General features: G+C 40.7%; 1 protein-coding gene across 3 annotated transcripts in view; it reads right to left on the bottom strand.

The window, feature by feature from the left end:
- The window catches only part of LOC141086573 (NXPE family member 1-like), a 249486-nt gene that overhangs the window by 135254 nt on the left and 95772 nt on the right, over nt 1-18460 (bottom strand). For all 3 annotated transcript variants that reach the window (XM_073572727.1, XM_073572728.1, XM_073572726.1), the window contains exon 4: nt 8111-8175. In XM_073572727.1, the coding sequence (XP_073428828.1) occupies nt 8111-8175 (65 nt within the window). The remainder of the gene's footprint in view (nt 1-8110; nt 8176-18460) is intronic.

The following is an 18460-nucleotide window of genomic DNA, read 5'->3' as shown; positions in this document are numbered from 1 at the left end:
GTGTGAGGCCCACTGAATATCAGAGCACTATGTCACAGGCTCGATGGCACAGGTGTGAAAAAAGTGACTACAGGATCACGGAGATTTTGAATTTCTGCACAAACTAGTGGACACTGGACACTTTTGGATTGTGTGAGGCCCACTGAATATCAGAGCGCTATGTCACAGGCTGGATGGCACAGGTGTGAAAAAAGTGATTACAGGATCACGGAGATTTTGAATTTCTGCACACACTAGTGGACACTGGACACTTTTGGATTGTGTGAGGCCCACTGAATATCAGAGCGCTATGTCACAGGCTCGATGGCACAGGTGTGGAAAAAGTGACTACAGGATCACGGAGATTTTGAATTTCTGCACACACTAGTGGACACTGGACACTTTTGGATTGTGTGAGGCCCACTGAATATCAGAGCTCTATGTCACAGGCTCGATGGCACAGGTGTGAAAAAAGTGACTACAGGATGCTTCACTGTGGCTGTGATAACAGCCGTTACACGGTACTGTGTGAGGAGTGTGCACCGCTGTATGGTGTGAAAAAATGCACGCTCAGTACCTCAGCAGGACAAGAAAAAAATTGGGATTGCTTTTAAAAAAGCAGTTTGCAGAGCAGTGGGTAAACAGCAATGCAGCCGTCAGGAAGCCTTAGAAGGCAGCCTAACAACCAACACCGCTGATCCACCAAAATATAGCCTCCCCTTGCACTGCACACACAGTGACTGGTGTGTTGTACAGGCAAAATCGCTAGCAGCAGAAGCAGTTTTTTTTTCTTCTTCCCTGCCTAACGCTCTCCCTACAGAATCAGCAGCAGCAACCTCTCCCTATGCTAAGATCGGCAGAAGTAAAATGGCGGTCGGCGTGCACGCCCTTTTATACCCCCTGTGACGCCCACCAAAGCAAGCCAATCACTTGCATGCCCTTCTGAAAGATGGTGGTGACCCCTGCCTATGTCATCACGTTGCCCACAGTGTCCGTGGATCCTGATTGGCTGAAAAAGAGCGCAAAACAAACTTTTGAAATGCGACTTTGGCGCATAAGTCGCCGACCTCGTGGCCGACCTCATCCTAGGGTCGGGTTTCGTCGGCGACTTTTGAAATTTTTCGACCCGTTTCGCTCAACTCTAATCATGGGAGATTTTTACTATCCAGATATTTATCAGAAATCTATCTAGGGCAAAAGTAATGGGTCCAGAAAATTATTCTCTTGTTGACAAATTTATCTTTCAAAGGATAGAAGATAGAACAAAAGGATCTTGCATTTTGGACCTAATTTTTTTACAACAGGGAGGAAATGGTTGAGGAAGTAAAGGTGGCTGGGAATTTAAGAGGCAGCGATCATGCTATCCTCAACTTTTGGATTACTAGAGGAGGAAGACCAGTGAGGACTCAGACTTTAAGTTCGACTTCAGAAAGGCAGATTTTAATGAAGTCAGAAAGAGGGTAAGAACGGTCCAATGACTGGATGTACTAATGTCCAAAAAGGATGGGAAATTTTGCTAAATGAAATTCACACTGCAGAACAATCCCAAAAAGAAGGAAGAATTGGAAGCACTTAAAGAGATGACGATGGATGAACACGGAACTTAAACAATTGCTAAAAAGGAAAAAGAAATGCATATCAAATGGAAAGAGGGGGCATATCTAAAGAAGAATATAATGCTGCCTGCAACAAATACAGGGCAAGCATTAGAAAAGCTAAAGCCAGTAATGAAGTAAGACTTGCTAGGGATACCAAAAGCAATAAAAAAGGTTTTAGAGGTATGTCAAAAGCAAAAGACATAGATACTATTGGATTTTTACAGGATTAAAAGGGTGAAGTGATTACAAATGATGCTAAGAACACCAAACTTTTAAATTCCTATCTTGCATCTGTTTTCTCTAAGAAAACAAATGTAGCATCAACTGATCTTCACTGTGCTATCAAAAGGATAAAATAATCAAAAGGAATAAAATAAGCCACTCTATCTATAAACATGGTTAGGGAACACTTAGCTAATTCAAATTCATTTAAATCTGGACTAGATGAATTACAACTTAGGTTACTAAGAGACACAGTAGAGGAAATTGCAAAATCACTAGCCAGAATCTTTGAAAATTCCTGGAGAACAGGAGAAATCCCAGAAGATTGGAGAAGAGCAAATGTCCCTATCATCAAAAAAGGAAAGAAGATGGATGGAGCCATGAAATTACAGGCCAATGAGCCTTACGTCCATATCAGAAAAGAATTTGAACAAATTATTAAACGGTATGTATGGAAGTACTTGGATAAGAATACAATAATAAACCAGAGCCAGCAGGGGTTTGTAGCTACAGTAGGTGGATAAGGGAAAGGTGGTAGATATAATATATCTCCACTTCAGGAAATCATTTGAAAAAGTATCTCATACTATCCTTATTAAAAAAATGACCAAGTATGGCATCAACAAGGATAAGGTTAGGCGGATTCATAACTGGCTCAGTTATCATACTCAAAGAATAGTAATAAATGGTTACACATCCAAAATGAAAAATGAAACTGAAATCTAGAGAATGGATGGAATAGAACAAAGCAACAGCATGTGTGAGAAAGACTTGGATATACTAATAGATCAAAGACTGCACAAGAATCAACAGTGTGATGCAGAAGCAAAAAGGCAAACAGTTCTGGCATGTATTAACACCTTAATGTCTATGGATGTGCAGAGTCCGTCATGGCAGGAGGTAACTTCCCGCACCATGATGGACTCTGCACGTCCTGCCTTTGAACTGTCACTGCATGTAAACACGCAGTTTCAGTTCAGTGTCGACAGCTGTCTATGACAGCTGAGAGGCACAGCAAGGGGGGCAGGGACCCTTGCACTCGGTCCCTGCACCCACTGCGCTGTGATTGGTCAGTCAATCTGACAGACCAAACACAGCAATGATGAGCAGGAGAGGCTGAAATTTGAGCTTCTCCTGCCCTATATCAGTGTAGGAGCTCAGCGCTGCAGTGGCTGAGCGTCCTGCACTGACAGCTAGGAGCGGAGCCCCCACCGCCCCTGGCTGTTAACCCCCTCACTGCTGCGATCGAGCATGAGGGGGAGGCAGAGGGTAGGGGGCTCCCTCTGCCTCAGGTCGGCATCCCCGCTATGTAATCGCGGTGCCCGACCTGTGCCATGATGACCCGGAGGTGTCATGACAACCTCCGGGTCATTTACCTACGGAAAGCTGGTGAGACCATGCTCACAGCAGGGTGTCACCAGCTTTCAGCATTGGTATAATGCATTACAATGCTGGAGCATTGCAATGTATTATACCTAATGTCAAAGTGAAAGTGAAAGTCCCGTAAAGGGACAAGGTAAGAAAAAAACATTTTTAAAAAAAATATGTAAAAAAAGTATTAAAAAATTATTAAAAAATAATGAAAAATAATAAAAAAATTCCCTAAAAATTACACATTTTTATGTAAAAAAATAAAATAAACAAAAACATACACGTTTGGTATCTCCACGTCTGTAAAAATCCCATCTATGAAAGTGTCACTCTAGTTAACCCCTTCAGTGAACGCCGTAAAAAAAACACAAAAAAGTAGCAAATTATACTTTTTCCAAGCGGTATCATCATACCGCTTGGAAAAAGTGCAATAATACGCAATCAAAAAAAGGATATAAATAAACATGGTACCACTGACAAGTCATCCTGTCCTGCAAAAAACGAGCTGCCATACAGCATCATCAGCAAAAAAATAAAAAAGTTAAAGCACACAGAATAAAGTGATGCAAAAAAATTTTTTCTATAAAAGTTTTTATTGTGCAAAATACACCAAAACATAAAAAAAGATATAAATGAGGTATTGCTGTAATCATAGTGACCCAAAGAATAAAGCTGCCATACTAATTTTACCACATGCGGAACGGAGGGGAAAAAAAAAGCATTGCTAAATTGCTGGTTTTTGTTCATTCAAAAAATTAGCAGAGAAATCAGAATAGAAAGCGATCAAAAAAGATATGTGTATGAAAATGATACCAATAAAAACGTCAGCTCTTCCCGCAAAAATCAAGCCCACACATGACTCTGTAGGCCAAAATGTGGAAAAATTATAGCTCATTAAAGATCATTTTTGTGGAAAAAAAAGTATTTTTTAATTTTCACAGCTCTGCGTTATAAACTTCTGTGAAGCACTTGGGGGTTCAAAGTGCTCACCACACATCTCGATAAGCTCCATGAGGGGTCTAGTTTCCAAAATGGGGTCATTTGTGGGGGGTTTCTACTGTTTTGGCACATCAGTGTCCCTGCAAACGCAACATGACGCCCGTAGAACATTCCATCAAAGTCTGCATTCCAAAACGGCGCTCCTTCCCTTCTGAGCACAGCAATGTGCCCAAACAGTGGATCCACCCCACTTTTGGGGTATCAGCATACTCAGGACAAATTGCACCACAACTGTTGGGGTCCTATTTCTCCCGTTACTCTTGGCAAAATAAAAATTTTGGGGCAAAAAGATCATTTTTGTGGAAAAAAAAGATTTTTTTATTTTCACGGCTCTACGTTATAAACTTCTGTGAAGCACTTGGGGGTTCAAAGTGCTCAACACACATCTAGATAAGCTCCTTGGGGGGTCTAGTTTCCAAAATGGGGTCACTTGTGGGGGGTTTCCACTGTTTAGGCACATCAGGGGCTCTCCAAATGTGACATGGCGTCCGATCTCAATTCCAATCAAAAAAGTCAAATGGCACTCGTTCCCTTCCGAGCTCTGCCATGCACCAAAATAGTATTTTACCCCCACATATGGGGTATCAGCGTACTCAGGATAAATTGCACAATAACTTTTGGGGTCCTGTTACCCTTGAGAAAATAAAAATTGGGGGTGAAAAGATCATTTTTGTAGAAAAAATATGATTTTTTATTTTCACGGCTCTACGCTATAACCTTCTGTGAAGCCCTTGGGGATTCAAAGTGCTCAACGCACATTTAGATAAGTTCCTTGGGGGGGTCTAGTTTCCAAAATGGGGTCACTTATGGGGAGTTTCCATTGTTTAGGTACATCAGGGGCTCTCCAAACGCGACATGGCGTCCGCTCTCGATTCCAGCCAATTTGACATCCAAAATCTCAAATGCTCCTTCCCTTCTGAGCACTGCCGTGTGCCTAAAGATTGGTCTTCCTCCACACATGGGGTATCGTTGTACTCAGGAGAAATTGCACAACAAATATTGTGATTCATTTTCTCCTGATACCCTTGACAAAATAAAAAAAATTGTGTCCAATTAAAAAATTTTGGGAAAAAATGTTAAATGTTCATTTTTTCCTTCCACATGCTTCAATTCTTGTGAAGTACCTAAACGGTTAATAAACTTCTTGAATGTGGTTTTGAACACCTTGAGGGGTGCAGTTTTTATAATGCTGTCACTTTTGGGTTTTATTCTGTTATATTGACCCCCCAAACTCAATTCAAATGTGAGGTGGTCCCTAAAAAAATGGTTTTGTAAAATTGTTGGTAAACTTCTAACCCTTATAACTTCCTAACAAAAAAAAAATTTGTTTCCAAAATTGTGCTGATGTAAAGTAGGCATGTGAGAAATGTTATTTATTAACTATTTTTTGTGACATATCTCTCTGATTTAAGGGCATAAAAATTAAAAGTTTGAAAATTGCAAAATTTTAAAGATTTTCACCATATTTCCATTTTTTTCATAAATAAATGCAAGTCATATCGAAGAAATGTTACCACTAACATGAAGTACGATATGTCACGAAAAAATAAAGGCAGAATCAGCGGGATCCGTTGAAGCGTTCCAGAGTTATAACCATATAAAATGACAGTGGTCCGATTTCAAAATTAAGGCCTGGTCTTTAACCTACAAAATGGCTTGGTCGTTAAGGGGTTAAGAGAAGCATAAAGTGTAGAAAACATGAAGCAATTATACCCCGCTACTCCTACTTGGTCAGACCCCATCTGGTATACTGTGTCCAGACACAAAAAAATGTTACAGTGTATAGGGATTGTACTTATTCTCAATTGCTCTTGGAAACATGAAAAACTATGTAATGAAGTTGAAAGGGTAAAGATACAGATTAGATACAGTGGGGAAGAAAAGTATTTAGTCAGCTACCAATTGTGCAAGTTCTCCCGCTTAAAAAGATGAGAGAGGCCAGTAATTGACATCATAGGTAGACCACAACTATGAGAATCAAAATGAGAAAATAAATCCATGTTTTCTATGGCGCTGAGATCTGGAAACTGGCTAGGCCACTCCAGGACCTTCATATGCTTCTTACGAAGCCACTCCTTTGTTGCCCTGGAGGTGAGCTTGGGATCATTATCATGCTGAAAGACTCATTTCATCTTCAATGCCCTTGCTGATGGAAGGAGGTTTGCACTCAAAATGTCACAATACATGACCCCAGCGACAGGCCCAAAACATCACTGCTCTAGAGGAGATCTGCATGGAGGAATGGGTCAACATACCACCAACAGTGTGTGCCAACCTTGTGAAGACTTGCAGGTAACGTTTGACCTCTGTCATTGCCAGCGAAGGATATATAAGAAAATATTGAGATGAACTTTTGTTAATGACCAAATACTTATTTTCCACCATAATTTGCAAAATAAATCTTGCCAAATCAGACAAGGTGATTTTCTGGATTTGTTTCTCATTTTGACTCTCATAGTTGTGGTTTACCTATGATATCAATTACAGGCCTCTCTCATCTTTTTAAGTGGGAGAACTTGCACAATTGGTGGCTGACTAAATACTTTTTTCCCCACTGTAAGAAAAATATGGATTCCTTTGGATTAAGACATCGGATCACAGATATCAAGGTATCATTTTATTCAACTTCCAATGACCTGCATGCCTATATAGATGACTAGGATTGTTGAGTCTTACCGTTTATGCATACTTGCTTTTTATAAATTTCAATTACTGCAAATATTGTACTCGTTCTTCTCTAGAAATACTCATATACTCCTATTTTTATCCAGCTGTAAAAAAATTATTTTTGTGTGAACTCTCCTGTGCTTTCAAAGGAATCCTGTGAACCGAGTCATGTGGCCCATGTGTATACTTTCCTTTGAACTGCTCTAGTATTTTGGCGAAAGTATACATCGATGATACGGCCGTTGACCATAGATGGAGTAGAGATTACTCCAGTGCCTTCCACACTTGTATTTTCCCAGCAATGCTACAGATGATTAATAGATGGTAAATGATGAAACAACATCAACTATGAAAAACTATATAGCGATGTCAACGCGTTTCTCGTTCTAATCAAAAGTTTCATCACCAGTGAATACAAAATGTAGTAAGAATGTCACTCAAAATAATATACTGTACTAGATGGTTTACATAAGTGAGGAAAATGGTATGTGTTAAATGAAGGACTATGCAATTGTACAATTTCTTTTGCACTTGAAAAAGATGCTAGTCCACTGTAGACAGGAGATGTGGAAATAAAAAACATTCAACTCATCTTGGTTTTCATTACAGCCGTGTAGCCTAATATCGTTTTATCCTCCAAATAGGTCAACTGTCCTGGCGGAGATCATCTCCCAGTGATAAGGAAGCAGCAGCTGATATTTTCAGGTGTTCATAGGAATGGTGCTTGCACATAACCCACTCAGGTGAGCACCAAAAGGGTATAACTTGATGGTCTTGTGCGCTTTTGTTCCCATACAGTTTTCTTTACCAAGTTTGAAATGATGGCACTGATATACTACACAGTCACATAGTGTAAAATAATGTAACAGGCATCATGAATCCCCACTCTGTCAATGGCTCAAATTGATGCCAATAATGTAAAAAACACATTGACATCAATATATAGTATTTCATAATGGATGTTGTTTGATCATTTGGCATCCATACATGGTGTTTGTTCACACTGTACACATATCGCTACAATATGCCATACTCTTTCTTTACATAATCTGATCTTTTGTGTAAGCTACTGTTGGTGTTAATATTTTGGCTATACTATATTAATGCCTATAATTCTATTAGAATATCAGGCCATCTATTTGAGTATTTAATTATTTAATTTACTATCTGTTTCATACTTATGAGATATACAAAAGACTCAGGTAGTATATAGGGGAAGACTACCTGCATCTCTTCAAGCTTAAGAATAATGAAAAAAAAATGAAACCACTTACTTGAACACTTCAGGACGTTCACACTTTGAACTAGTTTGTTAATTTCTGCTCCAAAATTGGAAGATCTTTAATAAATAAAAATAATGTAAGAAAACATTTAAAGGGAATCTGCCAGAAAGAAAATCCCCCCCCAAAACCGATATATGGGAATGTACATAAACTCGAATTTGACTTGAATTTCCTGAAATCCGCTGATCTCTGCAAATTCGAACAGTATGCGATTACGGTAGATTCAAGAGGATCGGCAACAAAAAAAAAATGCTTAGAGCCATTTCTCACATGCTGCACACTCCCACTTCATTGCTCCAATTGTCTAATATTAGGCACACTCACATTCCACCTGAATATAGCACCCACTTGCAAGTACTTGCTATTGGGACATTATTCTATCCACATTTTTTGGTCTCATCCTATTTGATAAAGGCATGTATGCTTTTATAATATTTTTTTTAAGAGAAATCTCCCTAATCATGCAACTTAAACACAAGTGTTCACCTACTAAAATGTGCTCATGGTTTTAAATAATTTTTTGAGCTCTCAGCATTGCTACAACAATCTAATACTAGATGCATACACACATTACCTGGATATAGCATTTGTAAGCGCTTGCTTGTGGGAAATATCTGCCTATATTTTCAGGTCCCATCCTATTTTGTAAAGGCATGTGGTCTGTTATTTCTTCATCTTTAATATAAAAGGTCTAATTTTATTTTCTAAATACCTGTTTGAACTGTCTACTCTAGATACCGTACAACGCACATACATACTTCCCTTGTTGTCAGGGCCAGTTTTAGACAAAATGGGGCCCTGGGCAAAACTCAAAATGGGGTCCCCAGTCCTGAAATAATCCACCAACTACACTGTTAGGCCGGGGTCACACTAGCCGACGCAAAATACGGTCAGTATTTTACATGCGTAATACGGATGAATGACCCCTAAACAGTGATCCGTATGTCATCCGTAATCAAGGTGTGGTCGCGTATTTTGTGCATGCAAGCATCCGTATGTAATCCATATGGCATCCGTATGGCGAGATTTTCTCTCAGGCTTGCAAAATGGACAGATAATGGAGCCCTATGACAGGGTTTCTAACAGAAACCAAAGAATATACAGTGGGGAAAAAAAGTATTTAGTCAGTCAGCAATAGTGCAAGTTCCACCACTTAAAAAGATGAGAGGCGTCTGTAATTTACATCATAGGTAGACCTCGACTATGGGAGACAAACTGAGAAAAAAAAATCCAGAAAATCACATTGTCTGTTTTTTTTTCATTTTATTTGCATATTATGGTGGAAAATAAGTATTTGGTCAGAAACAAAATTTCATCTCAATACTTTGTGATATATCCTTTGTTGGCAATGACAGAGGTCAAACGTTTTCTGTAAGTCTTCACAAGGTTGCCACACACTGTTGTTGATATGTTGGCCCATTCCTCCATGCAGATCTCCTCTAGAGCAGTGATGTTTTTGGCTTTTCACTTGGCAACACGGACTTTCAACTCCCTCCAAAGGTTTTCTATAGGGTTGAGATCTGGAGACTGGCTAGGCCACTCCAGGACCTTGAAATGCTTCTTACGAAGCCACTCCTTCGTTGCCCTGGCGGTGTGCTTTGGATCATTGTCATGTTGAAAGACCCAGCCACTTTTCATCTTCAATGCCCTTGCTGATGGAAGGAGGTTTGCACTCAAAATCTCACGATACATGGCCCCATTCATTCTTTCATGTACCCGGATCAGTCGTCCTGGCCCCTTTGCAGAGAAACAGCCCCAAAGCATGATGTTTCCACCACCATGCTTTACAGTAGGTATGGTGTTTGATGGATGCAACTCAGTATTCTTTTTCCTCCAAACACGACAAGTTGTGTTTCTACCAAACAGTTCCAGTTTGGTTTCATCAGACCATAGGACATTCTCCCAAAACTCCTCTGGATCATCCAAATGCTCTCTAGCAAACTTCAGACGGGCCCGGACCTGTACAGGCTTAAGCAGTGGGACACGTCTGGCACTGCAGGATCTGAGTCCATGGTGGCGTAGTGTGTTACTTATGGTAGGCCTTGTAACATTGGTCCCAGCTCTCTGCAGTTCATTCACTAGGTCCCCCCGTGTGGTTCTGGGATTTTTGCTCACCGTTCTTGTGATCATTCTGACCCCACGGGGTGGGATTTTGCGTGGAGCACCAGATCGAGGGAGATTATCAGTGGTCTTGTATGTCTTCCATTTTCTAATTATTGCTCCCACAGTTGATTTCTTCACTCCAAGCTGGTTGGCTATTGCAGATTCAGTCTTCCCAGCCTGGTGCAGGGCTACAATTTTGTTTCTGGTGTCCTTTGACAGCTCTTTGGTCTTCACCATAGTGGAGTTTGGAGTCAGACTGTTTGAGGGTGTGCACAGGTGTCTTTTTATACTGATAACAAGTTTAAACAGGTGCCATTACTACAGGTAATGAGTGGAGGAAAGAGGAGACTCTTAAAGAAGAAGTTACAGGTCTGTGAGAGCCAGAAATCTTGATTGCTTGTTTCTGACCAAATACTTATTTTCCACCATAATATGCAAATAAAATGAAAAAAAACAGACAATGTGATTTTCTGGATTTTTTTTTCTCAGTTTGTCTCCCATAGTTGAGGTCTACCTATGATATAAATTACAGACGCCTCTCATCTTTTTAAGTGGTGGAACTTGCACTATTGCTGACTGACTAAATACTTTTTTTCCCCACTGTATATAGACACATAGAATACATATATATATATATGTATTCTATGTGTCTATATCTATTCATTCGTTTCTTTATTAAAACTGTCAGTGTGAGTTTACTGTATAGCGCACTGAATTGCCGGCTTTGCTAATAGACACCTGGTGCGTATTTCTCGCAAGTCACATGTGTGGTCCGTGTGTAATCCATATTTTTTGCGCACCCATAGACTTGCATTGGCGTATTACGGCCGTAGTACGCTGACAATCGCAGCATGCTGCGATTGGCACGGAGCATAGAATAGGGATGAGAAATACACGGCTGGTGCGAGGGACCCCATAGAGAATCATTGGTCCGTGTATAATGCGTGCTTTTAGCGCCTCTCACTCTCCCGTATTCCTCGCCAGTGTGACTCCGGCCTTAGGCCCCCTTCACATGTCCATATAAAACATGTACGTGTTACACCGATATCGGTGTCATCAGTGTTTTCAATCACTGTGCCGTCCATGTGCCATCTGTGTTTTTCCGGTATGGATACTGGAAATGAAATTACAAAGCCTCTCACATACTTTCCATGTTAAACACGGACGGCTCATGGACGGCATGTTTACACAGTGCCATAGACTTGTATTGGCCCTTGTCATCTGTGTTTCTGGGAAAAGACGGACTAGAGTGCGGCACCTTAAGTTAAATAGGGGACACATGGCATCCATGAAAAACATGATAGGTCATGTGAAGGTGCCGTATAGTCACATTATAGAAAACTTTAGCAGAATTTCCATCTTTTTCTACATCCTACCTCGCAAACAGCAGAATAAACAGTGATAAAAAGTCTTACATGTCCCCCAAACTACTCTGCTAAATCCTCTCTGGCTCTGTGGCCAATGGTTCGGGGTCCCTGATGGTCATTATTCACTTTGCTGCTATAATATAAGGTGCTGCCACAAGACTACTGCAGCCCAGTGCTAAGACTGGCAGAGACCCCCAGAGCCACAAGACTACTGCAGCCCAGTGCTAAGACTGGCAGAGATCCCCCAGAGCCGCAAGACCACTGCAGCCCAGTGCTAAGACTGGCAGAGACCCCCCAGAGCCACAAGACTACTGCAGCCCAGTGCTAAGACTGATGGAGACTCCCGGAGCATCAGGGATTTATCATTTCATGCTAATTATTTTTATATTCTCAGAAAACCCCTGTAGACACTGTTCACACGCACAATTTTTTCTGCGGATTGATGTACAGTGTTGGCAGGAAATATCCTGCTTTTGACTTGCATTTTGTGTCCCGTTCATTTGAATAGGGAAAAAAACGCTGCAGAAGCGCTGAAAGACGACAGCAACAGATTTATAAAAAAAGTGTCTCCTGGCCGGTGTCCATGTCTTGCCCGTGTCCGTATCTGGCTGCCGCACTGGGACAGCGCGAATAGTATAGTAGACTGCACTATTCCACACAATAGTATATTAAGCCCTGTTCACACTGCGCTTCTGCAGTGCGTCAGGGGGCTTTCACCGGGAAGGAACAACCACGGGAAGGGCAGTCTCCAATGAAGGAAACCACCTACTAGCCAGTTTCCTACTCCACACTGATGAGGGGCAATACCCCGAAACAGTTGTCTGTGGATGGATACCATGTTTTGGCATAGGTGGTTTCCTTCATTGGAGACTGCCCTTCCCATGGTTGTTCCTTCCCGGTGAAAGACCTGGCTAGTCATTGCTTGCGTTGAGAAACATGTGATGGTGTCTCCGCGGCTTGTGTTTTGCATATTTTTACATATTTCCCATAAGGGATGGGGGCTTTGCTCTAGAATCACTGCGTTGAGAAACATGTGATGGTGTCTCCGCAGTGTTGGATGTTGATCTCCATGAGTTCCTTCATCCTCATTTTTCATGATCAGGAAATGGCAGCTCTTTTGATGCAGCACATGTGCGCAGCGTCCAAAGCACTGCCATCTATTGAACATAGGTTATTCCACATGTGAGCAGTGAACCATGCGGATTGACTGCATCCAATACATTGAAAAAAAAACCAACAAGACAGTATTCGAATTTGGGTCAATAAGGAAGTGCCATATTATAATCTGAATACAAATATTCCGGATAATAATAAAAGAAACAATACCTTTATTATAAAAGTATACCTTTATTAAAATAGGGTAACAAATATTTGCCAAGTGCCAAAAGAACAATATGACTATTGCAAACTATTAAATAAGTAAAAATAGAATATATGGTGCTTGGGGCTGTGTTTCTCTGTGACCGGCAGGCTGTGCTCCAGGTATACACTTTTCTCATTCTCTCTAATTATTCATCCTAGCTATATGCACATTGGCACTTTCAATGATTATACCCTTGTCTGTTTATATTGCACTTGGCATTTTGATTTAAAGGTATATGTTGTTGGTTTGAAAAGCACCATATATTCTATTTTTACTTATTTAATAGTTTGCAATAGTCATATTGTTCTTTTGGCACTTGGCACTTTATATTAAGATGATAATTTTTTGAATTTTTGGAAATTCACATTTTGTTTACATCAAATATATTTTCCTTTTTCTCAGGGTGTTTATATATAAATCCATCACTATTATATTTTCACGTATCTATATGAGAAAGATTTTTTATATATCGTGATTATTTATATATATATGTATATATATATATATACACTCACTGGCCACTTTATTAGGTACACCTGTCCAACTGTGTGTTAAGACTTAATTTCTAATCTGCCAATCACATGGCGGCAACTCAGTGCATTTAGGCATGTAGACATGGTCAAGACAATCTCCTGCAGTTCAAACCGAGCATCAGTATGGGGAAGAAAGGTGATTTGAGTGCCTTTGAACGTGGCATGATTGTTGGTGCCAGAAGGGCTGGTCTGAGTATTTCAGAAACTGCTGATCTACTGGGATTTTCACGCACAACCATCTCTAGGGTTTACAGAGAATGGTCCGAAAAAGAAAAAAAATCCAGTGAGCGGCAGTTCTGTGGCCGGAAATGCCTTGTTGATGCCAGAGGTCAGAGGAGAATGGGCATACTGGTTCGAGCTGATAGAAAGGCAACAGTGACTCAAATTGCCACCCGTTACAACCAAGGTAGGCAGAAGAGCATCTCTGAACGCACAGTGCGTCGAACTTTGAGGCAGATGGGCTACAGCAGCAGAAGACCACACTGGGTACCACTCCTCTCAGCTAAGAACAGGGAACTGAGGCTACAATTTGCACAAGCTCATCGAAATTGGACAGTAGAAGATTGGAAAAACGTTGCCTGGTCTGATGAGTCTCGATTTCTGCTGCGACATTCGGATGGTAGGGTCAGAATTTGGCGTAAACAACATGAAAGCATGGATCCATCCTGCCTTGTATCAACAGTTCAAGCTGGTGGTGGTGGTGTCATGGTGTGGGGAATTTTTTCTTGGCACTCTTTGGGCCCCTTGGTACCAATTGAGCATCGTTGCAACGCCACAGCCTACCTGAGTATTGTTGCTGTCCATGTCCATCCCTTTATGACCACAATGTACCCAACATCTGATGGCTACTTTCAGCAGGATAATGCGCCATGTCATAAAGCTCGAATCATCTCAGATTGGTTTCTTGAAAATGACAATGAGTTCACTGTACTCAAATGGCCTCCTCAGTCACCAGATCTCAATCCAATAGAGCATCTTTGGGATGTGGTGGAACGGGAGATTCGCATCAGGGATGTGCAGCCGACAAATCTGCGCCAACTGTGTGATGCCATCATGTCAATATGGTCCAAAATCTCTGAGGAATGCTTCCAGCACCTTGTTGAATCTCTGCCACGAAGAATTGAGGCAGTTCTGAAGGCAAAAGGGGGTCCAACCCGTTACTAGCATGGTGTACCTAATAAAGTGGCCAGTGAGTGTATATATATGTGTATATTTGGGATTAATGACTTGCCAGCCTGCTATGTCTTTTGTATTTTTCCATTTTTTATTTTAATTATTATTATTTATTGTACACAGAGGACACGGTTGTATACTATTGTTACCCTATTTTAATAAAGGTATACTTTTATAATAAAGGTATTGTTTCTTTTATTATTATCCGGAATATTTGTATTCAGATTATAATATGGCACTTCCTTATTGACCCAAATTCGAATACTGTCTTGTTGTTTTTTCTTAAATATTTCGAATGGTCTACCATTCTTTTAGCTGCTATATATAGTAGAATTATTAATATTATATATAAATAATTGACTGATTTACATAAATATTGCTAAATTCAGGCTATATTGGTATTTTTGCATCCAATACATTGTACAGGTGAAAGACATGCGGCATGTCCTTCTCTGCGGGTGACCAGCGGGCGTCTGTGGACGCATAGTGGGCATGATATTTCTTGAAATACATCCACTATGCTGTAACATCTGGACACCGCACAAGAATGCAGCGTCCAAGCCGCAGCAATTACTGTCCGTGTGGACATACCCTCAGACTGTGTTTTTTCGTCCAAAAGTGTCCACTTTCTCTGGCTGTTGGGACAGACGACACGTTCAGAAAAAAACAACACATGTGGAATTGATTTGAGCTCCATTCCCGCAATCTATGGTTCTATAGGGAATTCAGGCAGAACATAACGGGCGCAGTAAAGAAAGACAGTGTGAACAGGCCCTAATGTAAGACACAGGCATCAGACATTAACTGTTGATTCCTATTATGGCGACACTAAAATTACAGAACTATATATGCAGTAGATATACACAGATATACACTATACATGTACACACATCATATATACTTTATAAATATAGAAACACTTACTATATACTGTATATACAATGTACAGACTCATACAGTGTGCACAAGCATTATATAAGGTATATACACATAGAAACATTCACTTTATATACAGTATGCTCACATATACATATACACTTTATACATATATTTACCCAGTATAGTGCACACATGCAGTATACATACTGTATATAATAAACACAGACACACATACTATATACTGTATGTACATGCATACACACACACACAAATGCACCACACATGTACACAACTATATACTGTATATATGTACACACATACTATATATACACACACACATATATATATATATATATATGTATACTTACCAGGTCCTGCTGCTTCATGTATGCAGTGGTTTAGGAGCAGCCATGATGAGGAGTAGCGGACACAGAAGCACACAGGGCTGCAGACATCTTCCTGTGACCTCTACTGTACTGTGAGACGGCCCCTCCCCCTCACTCTCAACTTAACCTCACACTGCAGGGAGCCAGGGGGGGTTGGAGGGGGTTTGGGAGACCTAATTAAGGACTTCATAAAGGGGCTGCAGACAGAGGGCCCCCACCTTGTGGGTGGGGGCCCTAGGCAGCTGCCTTGTCTGCCTGCTCCAAACGCTGGCCCTTACACCTGTTTGTTACTGGTTGTGAGCCTAAGTGTAGTAATTTTCCCAACCTACCATTGCAGATTTCATTAAATTACTTTTCTTTCTGGTTGATCATCATTATTTAAAAATAAGTTTTTTTAAAGATTTAAAACAAACAAGAGGTTAAGGCTAGTTTCACACTTGCTTTTTTTTGCAGCGCGTTTTTCCCGCAAAAAAACGCATTAAAAAAACGCATACAAATGCATACAAACGCTGCGTTTTTTTCCAGCATTTTAATGCGCATGCAGGAAAAAAACGCAGCGTTTTTGCGCGTTTGTATGCGTTTTTTGTGCGTTTGCGTTTTTTTACAGATTTTGGAAAAACCCCACAAAAAAGAAAAAACAACCATTCAACAACACACAAGACCAATGGGACTTCATTGTGGGTGTGGTATGTTAATATATATACACCCTGTCTACAGTATTCTTCACATTTGCTTGATTCTTCTCGTGACCATGGATCTGCGCTGGAAGAGTTTTCACTTCAACTTGGATTTGGACATCGCGATGGCTCAGGCGTATGCAGTTGCTTGCCATGAACAAAGGAAGAGAGAGAGGCAGCGAAGACGGCGGCGTATGTGGATACATCCGATTGTTGAACTCCGGGAGAGCCGTGGGGCATACCATACCCTCTACAGCGAGCTCCAGTCAAACCCGGAGAAATTTACAGATTATATCCGGATGTCCCACGAAAGTTTCATGGATTTGCTTGCTCGTGTCCAACAATCCATCCGGAGACAGGACACACAGCTCCGTCGTGCGATTCCTCCTGAGGAACGGCTACTGGTGACATTACGGTATGTTTTAAAAACAAAGGGGTGTGGTCTGATGTTTTTTTTTGTAAATTTAGTATTCAAAACCTTGGGTAATTAGTTTTCGTGAATGTACTAATATTTTTTTTATAGTTTTTAAAAATAATATACATAAATATTAATTTTACTTCTTTGTCTGTTCACAGATTCCTGGCGACTGGAGAAACCCTATCCTCACTACACTTCCAGTACCGTATTGGAATCTCTACCTTGTCTGGAATTGTTGCTGACACCTGCCGGGCTCTCTGGAATGTTCTTTGCCCAGAATTTATGCCCCTGCCCACCGCTGAAAAGTGGATGGAAATTGCTGACAAATTCTGGACAGTATGCAATTTTCCCAACTGTTTGGGAGCTGTTGATGGGAAACACATACGGATCATCAAACCCCAAAGAACGGGATCTGAGTACTATAATTACAAAAAGTACTTTTCAATAGTACTCATTGCAATTGCGGATGCCGGATGTATGTTTGTAGCAGTGGACATTGGAGCATTTGGCCGTGGTAATGACTCGCAGGCTTTTAAAAACTCAGACATGGGCCGGAGGTTGTATGGCAACCAATTTAATTTCCCTATGCCACGGCCTCTTCCTCACACCGAAGCTCCGCCACTGCCCTTTGTAATGGTTGGCGATGAGGCTTTTCAAATGTGCGGAAACTTACTGAAACCCTACTCCAGCCGGGACTTGGACCACACCAAAAAAATTTTTAATTACAGGCTGACCAGGGCCAGAAGAACTGTCGAGTGTGCTTTTGGGATTCTTGTTTCCAGATGGCGAATTCTGGGCACGGCCATTAATCTTAAACTTGAAACAGTCGATGAGGTGGTGAAGGCCTGTGTGGTTCTACATAACTTTGTGATGGCTAAAGAGCACCCGACCTTTGAACTGGACGATGATGCTCCTAACCCATTGCCTGAATTCACTCAGCACACTCTCAGGTCATCCGTTGAAGTTGGCCAAATGAGGGACAAATTTGCGGCCTACTTTATTTCTGATGTAGGACGGGTGCACTGGCAAGATGAAATGGTGTAATGTTGTTGTTTATGGTAATAAAAATCCTTATTTGATACCATTACTGAGTGCACTATATTTTTTAAACTCCGATTAATTAAAAAACTTCCCATGTATAACTGAATTTTGTTATGTTCACACACCTGGGCAGGTAAATACACATACGAGTTAAAATGCAGCATTGCTAGTCTGCGTGAAATATATTGGAATGAGCAAAGCTGCAGGCCATGAATCAGGAAACCATTTTTTTTCAAGATAAAATTGTGCAAATAGTTTAAAACAAAGTATGTGATTTTCTCAAAACACAACACTCAAAACCCAACCCCAATGAAAGTCCATGGGGAATACAAGTCAGCATTGAGTGGATGAATGTAATCTGCTCCATTAAAAGTTATTACACTAGGCCTTTGAATTGACTA

Source organism: Dendrobates tinctorius, unplaced genomic scaffold (assembly GCF_039654945.1).
Source record: "Dendrobates tinctorius isolate UK_male_01 unplaced genomic scaffold, ASM3965494v1 ptg000032l, whole genome shotgun sequence".
Taxonomy (NCBI): domain Eukaryota; kingdom Metazoa; phylum Chordata; class Amphibia; order Anura; family Dendrobatidae; genus Dendrobates; species Dendrobates tinctorius.
The sequence above is the reverse complement of the archived record's forward strand: the minus strand, read 5'-3'. Positions and strand labels throughout refer to the sequence as shown.